Source organism: Muscardinus avellanarius (genome assembly GCF_963383645.1).
Source record: "Muscardinus avellanarius genome assembly, chromosome: X".
Lineage (NCBI taxonomy): Eukaryota > Metazoa > Chordata > Mammalia > Rodentia > Gliridae > Muscardinus > Muscardinus avellanarius.
Window position 1 is genome coordinate 119,504,676 of NC_137792.1, and position 14,298 is coordinate 119,518,973.

Below are 14,298 nucleotides of genomic sequence, written 5' to 3' on the forward strand. Positions count from 1 at the left end.
TTATAAAATTAGAAAAATCGGTCATAAATTTCATATGAAGAAAGAAAAGACCCAGCATAGCCAAAGCAATTCTCTGCAATAAGAACCATACAGAAGGCATCAAAATTCCTGACTTCAAATTATACTATGTAGCTAGAGTAATTAAAGAGCATGGTATTGTCACAAAAATGGGCACACAGACAAATGAAACAGAAGATACAGAAACAAATCCATACACTTATAGTCAATTGAACTTTGAAAAAGGAGCCAAATATATACACTTTAAAACAGCCTTTAGAGCAAATGGTGCTGGAAAAAGTAGCTATCCATTAGTAGAAACCTGCATAGAAATCACCTCTCATCCTGCATAGAAATCAACTCAAGGTGGATCAAAGACCTGGACATGAGACAATAGATTGTGAAGCTCTTAGAGGTGGGCAAAGATTCAACTCCCCAACATACAGATATAGGTAGAGATATTTTCAACAAAACCCACAAAGCTCAGGGGATTAAAAATAATTAGAGGATGGCATCAAACTAAATAGTTTCTGTTCATCAAAGGAAATTGTCAAGAGTCTAAAGAGAATGCCTACAAAATGGAAGAATATCTTTGCGGGCTCTCCCTCTGGTAGAGGGCTAATATCCAAAACATACAAATAACTTAAAAGACTCTACACTAGAAAAACAAAGAACTCAATCAAGAAATGGGCAACTTACTTGAATAGACACCATGAAAATGAAGAGATACAAATTTCCAATAAATACATCACCAAATGTTCAACATCATTCACAATCAGGGAGATGCAAATTAAAAATATACTGAAATTCCACCTAACCACAATCAGAATGGCAATCATCAAAAAGTTGAATAATAATAATGTTGGCTAGGATAAGGGGAAACAGGAACTCTTCTACCTTGTTGATAGGATTGCAAACAAGTTCAGCCACTATGGAGATCAGTGTGGAGAATCCTTAGAAAATTGGAAATGGATCCTTCATATGATTTGGCTATACCACTATTTGGTGTTTCTCCAAAGGGGCTGAAACCTGAGAATTACATTAATATATGTGTGCCCATGTTCTTAGCAGCACAATTCACAATAGCCATATTATGGAACCAACCTAGGTGTCCATCAAAAGATGAATATATTACAAAATTATTATGAATCTCCATCAGCAGATCTGAACAAGAATGTAAGCTCAAAATTATGGGAAATATACACAATGGAATTCTATTCAGCTATAAAGAAGAATAAAATAACAGTTTTCGCAAGAAGATGGAAAGTCCTGGAGAACATTATGTTTAGTGAGATCATCCAAGCACAGAAAGTGAAGGGACATATGTTTTCTCTAATATGCCCAAGCTATGGAATAGTGGTAATACCAGAAGGACTCCAGATAATGGAGGGGAAATATCAGCAAAGCTTGAATGGAAGGATAGGAGAGGAAGAGAGCTGAGGTTGGCCAATGGAGGACCTACATCTGAATATGTGTAAAAGTATGAATATAGCATGGCTAACATGAAACTAATTATTGGGAGGGGAGAAGGGGTACTGGGGGGGGAGGGAGAGGGCACAAAGTACAATCTAAATGTACACCATTTTAATATGTTCCACATATAAATATGAAAAAAAACTTAGTGGAAATAGAACAAGTAGTAAAATAAAAAATAGTTTGAATCTTGTTCATAAGAGATAGGTTTGATCTGTTGTTTCTTTCTTGCATATAGTCTTAACAAAATATAGGAATATTTCAAGAGAATTTTAGACTTTTGAACTTTTAAATACTTATTATACATTTTTTGGCGGGTTTAGGGATGGAACCCAGGAGCATTTGACCTCTGAGCTACATCCCCTGCCCTATTTTTTATTCTTTATTTTGAAACAGGGTCTCCCTAAGTTGTGGAGGGCCTCACTAAGTAGCTGAGGCTGTCTGAGAACTGCAATCCTCTAGTCTCAGCCTCCCGAATGCTAGGATTACAAGTGTATGCCACCACGCCAGGCACTTTTTATACATTTTTGTAATGGTCTACAAGAAATCAAACAGATCCTTTGTAACTAGGGATTTTGTTAGGCACTTCAGGATGTGGTATATCAATTTGTTCAAAACAGAATCTTGATATCTCCTGGGCTCTGTTTTGGTTATACTTTATACAATGCGGTATTGATTTCCCTAAAAACTCTATCATTTCTGGATCTATTCTGAACTTCAAATTCACTGCCTTCTCTTATATTCTTCAATCTGTTGTCTGTGTAGAAAAGATTATGTGCCCCTCTGTAATTCATCCAAGTTTACAAAATATCCTTATCAATATGATCAGCTTATAATCCACACATCACATGATAGTTTTTCTTGTATTGGCCAAAGGTAACAGTTATTCAGTATGTAAGAACATCCCACAGTTGCATTCTTTTAACTGTTCTCTCACAGCCATAAGTAATTTTTAATGTTGTGTCAATCTCCAAAAGCTAATCCTAAGAATCATTGTAATATTGGCTAATAACTACTTACATGTGGCTTCTGTGCTCTTTCAATTCATTAATTTCTTTATATTTTTCTGCATAGTTAAGTTCTGAATCTTTTAGAGCCCAAGTTTTTTTTTTCCTGAATAGAGTTCAGAGCATCAACATCTTCTGAAAATGCACATGAATTCTACATCAGCTTAGAAAGGTTTAGGTCTTAACAGTTGATTTATTAGGAATTTCAAAACTGTTTCCATCAGATTCAGTGTGATATATCACATTAACATTTTATACCACAAGGTGTTTCATTATTCATGTTCTAGTGCATCATACTTGACCCAAAGTAGCTTTGAATGCAAATAACAAACAAGGCAACACACAGTAAATGATGGGTAGACTGAAATAATATGGCAGATTTAAAATGCTTTTAATTTAGCATGTTATTAAGTAGAATACTTTGAATATTAATTATTTGAGATATTGTCTTTAAGTATAAAAATGTATTTCAGTGAACTAATTCATAATTTCATTTACTTAATTGTAAACCTCAAGATTTATAAATCTCATAGATCTCCTTAGTTAATTTACTTATTCACAGTTTGGGCAGGAAAGTTTGAAAACTAATGTGAAGGAATGGATGTGAAATGACCAATTAGAAAATATAAAATTGCCCTTTTTGTTGAGTTCACTGTTGAGACCCAAACCCCTAGTTTTTTTCTTATAAAATTTATTAAAAGCCATATATTTCCCACTTCTAGTTTAAGAACTACAGATCACATTAAGTTGTAACTATAAGGCTTATTTACTACTAAGATAAGAGAGCAAGAACATTTTTGTTTAAAATTATACATAGAAAATATGAAACTACAGTATTTCAGAAAACCATGTAATACAAACAATTGAACATAAAATTATTTCACAAAGGATCTTAACAATAATTTATTTCAATTTCTTCAGTGTTCATATGAATAAACAGAAACCCAGAGAATTTAAATGACACAATTCCTGCCTTGTCAGTAACCTATATGGCAGAAATCCATTTTATATTATTTTTTTAAGTTAATATCAAGACTATGAATATAGAGATGAGTGGGAAAAGCACTTACAAGTTAGTAAACATGAGTTCTCCTTCCAACCTTACTGCTGACTGGCTGTTGACTTTTCCTTTCTGAAACTCAGAGTTTTTGTCTAATACTCAACCACATTTGTCACACTTTTAAGAATTTTCTAGCAGGTGCAGTGGTACAAGTGTGTAATTCTAGTACTTGAGAGGCTGAGACAGTAGAATCACAGGTTTGAGGAGAGCCCAGAAATTTAGTGAGACTCGGCAACCTAGCAAGATCCTGTTTCAAAACAGAAAATAAAAATAAAAGGGGCTAGAGTTACAGTTCAGAAGTAAATCCCCATGGATTCAATCCCCAGTACCAAATCAACAATAATGACAGTGGCAACAACAACAATGATGACAAAAACCCTCAATATTCTAAGCCTGAAGATAGACCATGTTTGCTTATTGACAATAATAATAGCCCTACATATATTTAGAATATGAGCTTTTTCACATTGCTACATTGAAAAAAAAATTTTTTTGCGTTACTAGAGATAGAACCCAGGAGCATTTCACCTCTGAGCTACAACCCCAGTCCCATTTTTTTTAGTCCTTTTATTTATTTATTTAATTTTAATTTTAATTTTTTATTTTTTTGGTGGTACTGGGGATGGAACCCAGGGCCGTTTACCTCTGGGCTATACTCCCTGGCCTATTTTATATTTTATTTGGAAACAGGGACTCTTAAATCAGCCGAGGCTGGCTTCGAACCTACGCGATCTTCTTGTCTCAGCCTTCCAAGCATGGGGATTACAAGCGTGTGCCACCATGCCTGGCTAGTCCTTTTATTTTTGTAAAACGGTTTCACTGAGTTGCGAAGTGCCTCGCTAAGTAGCTGAGGTTGTCTGCGAATCACAACTCTCCAGTCTCAGCCACCTGAATGCTGAGATTACAAGTGTGTGCCATCACACCTGGCGCTACATTGAATTTTTGGATAAGAAGATCGTGTGAAAAAATATACCATGGGAGGGGTAAAGAGTAGGTACAATTTTTTCTATAACATATGTGGGAAAAACTGGATATTTTGTCAGAAGGAAATTTGATTCTTATTTTCAACAACCACAAAAATCAGCTCATTTTAATTAAAGACATTAACATAAAACCTGAAACCATAAAACTTCTGAAAGAAATCATAGGGGAAATCTGCTGGGCATTTGGCTTGGCAATAATTATTTGGACTTGTCACCAAAACAAGGCCACAGAACAAAAGTATATAAGTAAGAATATACCAAACTATAAAAGCTCTGAAACAGAAAAGAATGAACATAATGAAAAGCCAATCTGTGGTATCAGAGAATATATTTTCAGACCATATATCTGAAAAAGGATAATATAAAAGTATTTAAAAAATTTGTATAGACTAACAATAACAACAAAACCACAAAGAACACATGCTCAAGTATTCCAGGAAATGGGAGAATGTACTCACTAGACTTGTTTCAAAAGAAGACACACATATACAAGAAAAGATTTTCAAAGTCACATATTATCAGGTAAATACAGGATAAAACCAAGATGACCTATCACCTCACACCTTCTAGGGTGTTGGTTATATCTTGAAAGATAAATGGTGAGAAAGATATGGAGAAACAGTAAATCCTGCACATTATTGGTGAAATGTAAATTAGTATAACCATTGTGGTAAAAGAATTTAAGTTCCTAAAAATTTAAAAAATCACTGCCATATGATTTGGCAAGCCCATATCCAGATATATACATTCAAAGGAAGTAAAATCCAGATTCTGAAGAGACATCTCGTTCTTATTTTATTTTATTTTACTTTTTATTTGTGCATTGTAGTCATACGTCTGAGTTCATGATGGTAGAGACATACATGCACATATCACTTATATAGTCCTCCTCCAATTCTTACCGCATTCCTTTCCCCTTCCTTACTCATATTTGGTTTACTGATTCACTTTCATATGTTTGTGAATGTACTTGTGTACATTATGGAATTTCCCTCTTCCTCCCTCACATCCCCTTCAATTAATTTTCCTTATTTGCTCATCTACGGTTTCTCCTTCCTTGTCTAGAGTTTCTCCTATGACCCATTTTCTCCCTAGGTTGTGTATATTAGGGAGAGCATCTAATTTTTTGGTTTTTGTGACTTATTAATCTCACTTAGCATAGTGGTCTCTAGTTACATCCATTTCCCCTCAAATTATGTAATTTTGTTCTTCTTTATGGATGAATAAAATTCCATTGTGAAAATATCCCATAGTTTTGTAACCCGTTCATCTATTGATGGGTGAACATCTTGGCTGGTTCCATAGTTTGGCTATGGTGAATTGTGCATCTATGAACTTAGATACACATGCATTAGTTTGGTAGTTTGGTTTTCATTCTTTTGGATACATACACAGAAGTAGTATTGGTAGACCATATTGGTGAGTTCATTCCTATTCTTCTAAGGATTCTCCATACTGTTTTCCAAATTGGTTGCACTAATTTGCAATCCCACCAACAATGTATTAGCGTCCCTACTTCTCCATATACTTGCTAGCATTTGTTGTCCTTTGTATTTTATTTAAATCATTTTTATATTAATTATAGCATTTTTATAGAGGTTAATACATAGAAGCAACCTAAATATCTATTGAGAAAAGAATGGATAACAAAAATGCAATATCACATATAAACACATCATATTCTATTGTATAAATATACACTTTATATTAAATAATCATCCTAAAAAAGAAAATATTACCATTTGTGTATGCATGGATGAACTTGTAGGACATTATTCTGAAAGAAATTGGACACAAAAGGACACATATCACTGTATACACTTACATGATAAATTTAAATATTGAAATTCATAAGCAAAAAAGCAGAAAAGAAGTTGCCATTGACTGGGAAAAGCAGGACACAGGGACTTACTAGTCCAAGGGTATTAAGTTTTTCATGGTTATAATTTTGCCAAGATAGTATATTTTATGCTAAATATTCTTATAAAAGAATATTCTTACAAAAAAGTGGGTGGAGCCTGGTGTGGTGGCACATGCTTATAATATTAATACTTGGGAGGCTGAAAAAGGAAGATCACAAGTTTGTGGCCAGCCTCATGTACTTAGTGAGGCCCTCTGCAACTTAGTGAGACCCTGTGTCAAAATAAAGCATAAAAATTAGGGCTTCGGTTGTGGTTTGGAGGTAGAAGTCCCCTGGGTTCAATCCCCCAGTACAGCAATAAAAAAAAATAAAAAAGTGGGTGGGTGAGAGAATCTATTGATAGAAAAATTTATGACATAGATTTATTTTTAAGTTGGAAAACTTGTTCTTAAATCAACTGTGTTAATCTCTTTTAATTTGACTATTTATTTTTATACCTTAATTTGCCTCCTCACTCCCTCTCCCCCATACATAATATTGAGATTGGTATTGCTAATTTTACATATGTGCATATAGTCAACAGAAGTGTTTTCTTCCTTATTTCTCTCTTCACATCACCAAGACCTTCTCTTAGACCCATTCCATTGCTCCACTGGAGTTTTGCCTCTGTTATCTAGAGTCCCTATTGTATCTAAGTTGCTCCCTAACTTCTATATGTGAGAGACTATGCAGTGACTAGACCTTGATATAATAATGAAACCTGGTGAACAAGAATGGAAGATCCTGAAGTTACAGAAGTAAATGCCCACATATGGGTAAGTGCTAAATGTGTTCCTCCAGTAACACTGAATCTCTGCCTTGTCAAATCTATTTCAATAATTTATTTATTTATTTATTTATTTATTTATTTATTTAGGTGGTACTGGGGTTCCTGGAAGCCCTTCTACCTTCGGGCTACACTCCCAGGCCTATTTTTACATTTTTATTTGGAAACAGTGTCTCCTAAGCCAGCACGCGGCTGGCTTCGAACCTGCGCGATCCTCCTGTCTCTGCCTCCCAAACATGGGGATTACAAGCGTGCGCCACCATGCCCGGCCAACAATTTAAAAATATATGTTCAGCCGGGCATGGTGGCACACGCTTGTAATCCTAGCATCCGGGAGGCTGAGACCTGGAAGATCGGGGTTCGCGGACTTCCTCAGCTACTTAGTGAGGCCCTCTGCAACTCAGTGAAACCTGGTTTCAAAATAAAGAATAAAAAAATAGGGCAGGGGGTGTAGCTCGGAGGTCAAGTGCCCCTGGGTTCCAGACCCGCAAAAATAAAAAATAAAAAAATAAAAAATAAAAAATAAAAAATAAAAATATATGTTCTTTGATCATAATATTATACAGTTATTCTAAGATTCAGTAACTAAGAACACAACTTTAATACTTCACTGATATAAGATTATAGTTACATATAGTTCTTGTACTTTTACTTTTAAGGTACCTTTCCATTCTCATTAGACTTACCATTTTCTAGTTTTCTGGTCATAGATAAAATTTTGATTACCAATTAAAATTTAGCTAAATAAAACTCACAATTTTAGCATTACTCTCTTTAATAACATCTTCAAGTCTGCCTTTTGAAAACTTGTGAAAAGGTTTTAATTGAGTGTCTTAAATCAATGGCATGCCATGAAACATTACAAAAATAAAAATTTACCTCAACACTTTAATGAAATACCAGTTACTGTGAAAAAGTCTCATAAACGATATCTTTTTCACTGATGTCCTACGTTTGATTGTTTTACCTGTAAACATACATTCATGAAGTGTACTGAAGACTGAAGAGGCTTTTAGAGGTTTATGAGCTGGGAGTGGTGGCGCACACTTTTAATCCAAGCATTCAGGAGGCTTCCAGGAGGATTGCAGTTTGTGGACAGCCTCAGCTACTTAGTGAGGCCCTTAGCAACTCATTGAGACCCTGTTTCAAAATAAAGAATAAAAAGTAGGGCTAGGTGTGTAACTCGGAGGTATAATGCTCCTGGGTTCCATGCCAAGTACCACAAAAGAAAAAAAAAGTTTTATAAGTTTAAAATCACTGTCCTATGAATGGTGAGTCTATAAAACATATAGAAAATATAGGCCAATTTTCTAAAATTTTAATTGAGTATAAGGAGGTCCAGAAAGACAACTAACATCAAATGACTATATGTAGTGAGGGTAATTTTATCCTTTAGAAAAACTTATTAAATCCATTTGGAACTACTTTACGATTTGAATAATTACGTCTAAGTTTCATCGTGTAACTTGGAATTCTGTTTCTTTTCTTTTATTAAGTAAATGAAATATGATAAATTACTCTGAGATTTGGTTTCCTCCTCTACAAAACAAAGAAAATGAATTAGACTGCTCCTGAATTTCTTTATAGTACTATCATGATATAATTCTTTTGTATTTTAATATTGCTTCTTGAATTTATTCACTGATTTTTCTTTAATATCATACAGACAGTATTTGGTTACAAGAACATACACATATTGGCACTTGCCATATTTTCTATGAATTAAAATGTTATAAATTTTTGTTCATTAATTCCCTTATGTTAGACACGCATTTTTACCTGAAGTTTCTTATCAAAGAATAGTTAAAAATTTATCAACATTTATTTTTATAGAGTAAGAAACCATTTATCAGAAATTTATATTTCAAATACAGATAGTGAAATTGTAAATACTTATAATCAGGATACAATTCTGAGGATATTGTATAAATTGCAGAAAATTTATGGATACATTTTTTAATATGAATGTATCCCCATATTCCTAGGCAGGATTCCTTTGTTCAAATCACTGCCATCATATTTTCTAACTGAACTTACCCTCAGGGACTGGACAGGTCATTTAGAGGACTGGAATTCAGTAAAGTTAAATAAGATATGGCAATAAAATCTCGGGCCACACAGAAAAAGTACAAATATAGGTCATCAGTTTAGAAACTAAAATAATTTTCTTTAAATGCTTTTTTTGCTATGATTTAGATATAAGCTATTGTCATGAAAATTGGCTTCATCACAAGTTTCTCCTGTATTGTAAAGAGTATGGCATGAAAAAATAGAAGCGATAGAGTTAGATGTTCTAAGCTAAATTTCTGTTTATACCATTGACAGGAATTGGTTCTGCCTCTTAGAACCAGGATCTTCTACTTGAAGTTATATTTTCTTTTTGGAAAAACCAATATCCACCTTATGTTCTCTGAGTCCCATTTACATGGTTGAATGTATATCTCACTGCATTCTAAAACAGTATTTTGTTTAGTTGGCATTTTATTTTTGTGTGCTTTTATAAAAGTATTGGTGCATAGTCTCACATCATAATGTAAATCATGTTAACAATGACATATATGCACATGTTCTTGGTGTCCGCCTCCTCCCCATTTTCCTCCATCCCAATATGAAATGCCCAGATTGACATTGGTATATATATTCACATGTGTACACATCATATATGGTAGTATTTCTTTTAAGGGACCTAAGTCTTCCTCTTCTCCTACCCTTATATCTCTTTCCTGGCTCCCCTCACATTTCTCATCATCTGGAGTCTCTTTCGTATCTCAATTACTTTCTATCTTACACATGTTAAAGAAAATATATGACCCTTTGCTCTCTGTGATTGGCAAATCTCACTTAACATAATGTTCTCCAGGTCTTTCCTTCTTGTGAATAACATGATTTTGTTCCTCTTTTATAGCTGAGTAGAATTATATTGTGTGTATTTCCCATAACTTTGTAATCCATTCATCTGTTGTTGGAGACCTAGGTTGGTCACGTAGTTTGGCTACTGTGAATGTTCTGCTATTAATATGGGTATACATATATTACTGTAGTTCTTTGGTTTCAACCCTGTTGGAAAGATGCCCAGAAGTGGTATGGCCAGATCACACAGTGCATAAAACAGTACTTTAAAATCAACCAGAATTTTCGCAGTTTGGCCCATGGCACCAGTGCACTAATAGATGGTTAGGGATTTGGACACCATCTAAAAATAATTACGTTCAGTTCACTAAAGTTGTTGGAAGATATTGTTGGAAAATGTCTTAAATTGGCTGTTTACAGTGCCTGTGTGTGTGTGTGTGTGTGTGTGTGTGCTTGAGGTACTACATGATATAAATACCCTAGGAGAAAGAATTTCCAAATTATTAGCTTACTTTTTCCACTGCACCATCCCCTCTTACACTGTTATGTGGAGGGGCTTTTAAAAAGAGGTGACATGCTAGTTTTTATTTGGTTCTACAGTGTATAAGCATAAAAGTATAAATGGTATACCTAAACATATTTCTTTCCTCCTCTCCTCCCCTTTAAGCTGAATCTCACAGGCAAGACAGTCCACCATTTATCAAATGTGCCAATGAGAATGCACAGTATAAGGGGTTCTTTGGAGCATATCAGAGTGTTTCCTCTGAAAATATACTTTTATAAGAAAATTAATATATAGTTTCATTTAAAGCAGCAGTTCAGAGTTCTTCACAGACACCAGAATACATTAGCAAAAGTCTTGAAATTTTTAAACAATGATCATATTACTAACTTTGTACTTTTGTGGCTTGAATTATGGACCACACTGACATTTATTCCTTTTTAAAATTCCCGAGTTGTCCATTCTAAGATGAAGGAATGATACAGGATGAACTTTTCTTTGTTGAAAATATTCATAAATTTAACTTTGATTTACTTTTGTCTTACACTGTATTGTCTATCACTGCTAAATAAATGTATCCAGCTTTCAGGTATGTTAATAAATGGTCCAGTTTTAAAAGAAATTTGCTGTGTGCACAAGCACTATGAACTATACTGTGAAGTGAGACTATAATGCACCAACAAAAATATAATAAAGGGATGGTTCTGGTTTTAGGTATAACAGCTGCAGCCATGGCTGAAGCAATGAAACTGCAGAAGATTAAACTTATGGCTCTGAACTCTCTCCAGGGAAATGGAAACCAAAATGGGACTGAATCAGAACCTGATGATCTTAATTCAAACACAGGTGAGTATCTTCAAAAATTTCCCAAAGATGGCTCCTACTATTTTTTTCTTTTTGTTATTTTTGGTGGTGTGTTTGTGTCCATGCACACATGTGTATGGATGGAAGGGAGAAGCAAAGAGAATGTAAAAGAAAAAGTTTGTATGCTTTGATTATAAATACTTACTCCACAAAGATACTTTATTGATCACCTGTACAGTGAAACTAGAAAACAATTATGAGTTAGATTCCCATTTTAGGAAAATTTAGTCATCTCTATCATTTCCTTGCAGTGGAAATGATTTCTAATTCTTATATTTCTGGTCATTGGATGCCCTGTCTTCTAAAGCCTGCCACATTCCAGCTCCATCTTTAGGCTTCTTAGCTCATACTTCTTTAAATAATTTATCACCAAAAGGCAAAACTGAGAATCTAGGTTGGCTGGTATGCAGTCTTTTCAGCTGGATCACACCTCCTTAGCTAAATGTAGGCTTTGGAAAACTCTAGGAGTTACAGAGACTAAAGAGGTAGAAGAGGAATCTAGAAAACCAGAAAATATAGAAGAAAAAGATGCTTATTGAGTGGAATGTCTCCTCCCTTCAAACTATTATTTTTGTTCTTCTTTACCCTGTGATAATTGTACCTTGACCTTAAAGATAAGACCTCTCAGATGTCTTTTGAAAGTAGGTATATCTATTGACATAAATGGATAGATGGATAAATGCATAAATAAGTAAGCTTTAATTTTATTGGAGAATAATAAGGGACAATGAATCTTACAAATTATAAGTTTCCAACCTAAGTTTGTAGTTAAATAAATATAATGTTATAAGTAACTTGATAACAACTTTAGTTTTCTTCTAGATGTCTAGAAGTTCAAAATTGGTGTGACCTTATTTTAAAGGGAAGTAGGAAACAGATTTAATGAGAGAGTGAAATTACTTAATCAAATCCATATGTGAAGCTGCATTGATTTTTATACAGTGTAAATATCTTTATCTAAAATTGGAATATTCATGGTGAATTATAGAATAAGACTATCTCTTCCACCAGTGCTCATGATGGCACTTCCTTTTCAACTGTGAAATTTGTTGAGGAATTATGGAAAATGCATTTTTACTGGGTTTAGGATATCTGGAAATAACACATAGATAAGACTAAATTTAGCACTAAGAATGACAAATGCAGTAAGAATGGTTGTCATTTACTATATACTAAGTATTTCATGTGTTAATACTTCATTTTTTCCAAAATCCTGGAAAAAGAATATTTATTTTATTTTTTTTTCGAAGACTGGAGATTGAACATAGGGGTATTCTACTTGTGAACTACACCCTAGCTTTAATATTTTATTCTTTATTTATTTTTGAAACAGGGTCTCACTAAATTATGGAGGGCTTCACTAAAACCTGAGGCTGGCTGCAAACCTGCAATCCTCCTGTCTCAGTGGGATTACAAGTTTGTGCCCCTATGCCCAATGGAAAATAATATTTCTATACTCCCATTTTATAGATCAGGAAACAGAAGCACAGAATGATTTAGGTTCGTCCATAGTCATAAAGCTACTGAGTTGTAGGCCTAATTTTCAGTCTAATATTGGTTTAAGCCCACAGTATTTTATTTCTTTCCATAGTCTACCTTTTCTTTGATGCTACATTGTAAAAGGATTTTGACTTGATCAAACTGCTACAATAAAAATTGTTAAAATGAGGATACTGTGAAATAATTGATGATCAGGTCTTTACTTTTAATGCTTCTTAACTTGTCCTATTTCAAGTCTTAAAGGGCATTAGAAGAGACTGTTATTTGGAAATAAGTATATTTTAATTTCATGTTATTATAAAAGAATATTTTGGGCCATTGAAAACTAGTGAGTGATCATGTAGTAACTTCTACAATATCTTTCTCATGTTGTTGGTTTTTGAAAGTGACTTTTTACAAAATTTCTGTTTATTGGTTTTTAAAAATGATATGAAATATAAACTAAATATTTAATAATTTTCTGGTACGTAAAACCTGCCCTAACTCCAAGTATTCCTGAAAAATGATAAAAGAAAATGTAGAAAATATTAGGTTTTCATTTGTGTTTGATATGTGGTACTGTAGAAATAACAGTAGCGAGTGTCTTTTACCATAGTGAAATTAGAATCTAATTATCCTCATCTTGATAGAATGCAGGAAAGGAGATTTAAATCTATATAAAAGTTTCATTACCAATATACAAATTTAAATTTAAATACAATACTAAGTTTTTACAAAGTCTATATAAATGATATTTCTTCTCTAGTGTAAAATAATAAACTGTAGTTCTTTAAATTATCCCTGTAAATAAAATTTTAAGAATTTATATCTGGAAAATTTTGGTAATGTAGGGACTAGTAAACCTTTGATGTCATTTGGGTCTTCTGTCTCAGGATTTAATCTGAGATCAAAGACTATGGTTTCTTAAATGATTTCCTACAAGGGAAAGAATTAGATAGTCTTGACAAAAGAGAACACAGACATCGTTTAGGGTCTCATTACTTTCTATGATCGTGGTCTTCCTGAATGTTCATGATTGAAGTAGAACTGAAAAACTGGATATTTAACCCAAAGGAAAGCTAGGCTTTGGAAAATCACTAAAACTTTATTTACAAGGTCTGTATCAGATCTTACCAGGCAAAGGAAAATCAATTATGTAGTAATATGTAATCACATGGGTTGTGAGGTATATGAGGAAAACCCATCAAAAAATCCAAAATCTGTAAGTGACATAGAAAGAATATTAGATTATGATCTAATGCAGTTATTTTTTGCTTTATTACATGGAATTCTAGTGGTACATTTGAATCAGGTACCAAACAATTCATATTTCATCAAGGGCAAGTATGTGAATTAAATAAGCAGTATGGCAAGTGATGATTTCTAAACGACTCCA

The 14,298-nt window shown here is 33.6% G+C and overlaps 1 protein-coding gene across 3 annotated transcripts in view; it reads left to right on the forward strand.

The window, feature by feature from the left end:
* The window catches only part of DACH2 (dachshund family transcription factor 2), a gene marked incomplete at both ends in the record, with an annotated part of 512,202 nt that overhangs the window by 337,659 nt on the left and 160,245 nt on the right, over positions 1–14,298 (forward strand). For all 3 annotated transcript variants that reach the window (XM_080719413.1, XM_080719414.1, XM_080719415.1), the window contains one exon: positions 11,274–11,405. In XM_080719413.1, the coding sequence (XP_080575539.1) occupies positions 11,274–11,405 (132 nt within the window). The remainder of the gene's footprint in view (positions 1–11,273; positions 11,406–14,298) is intronic.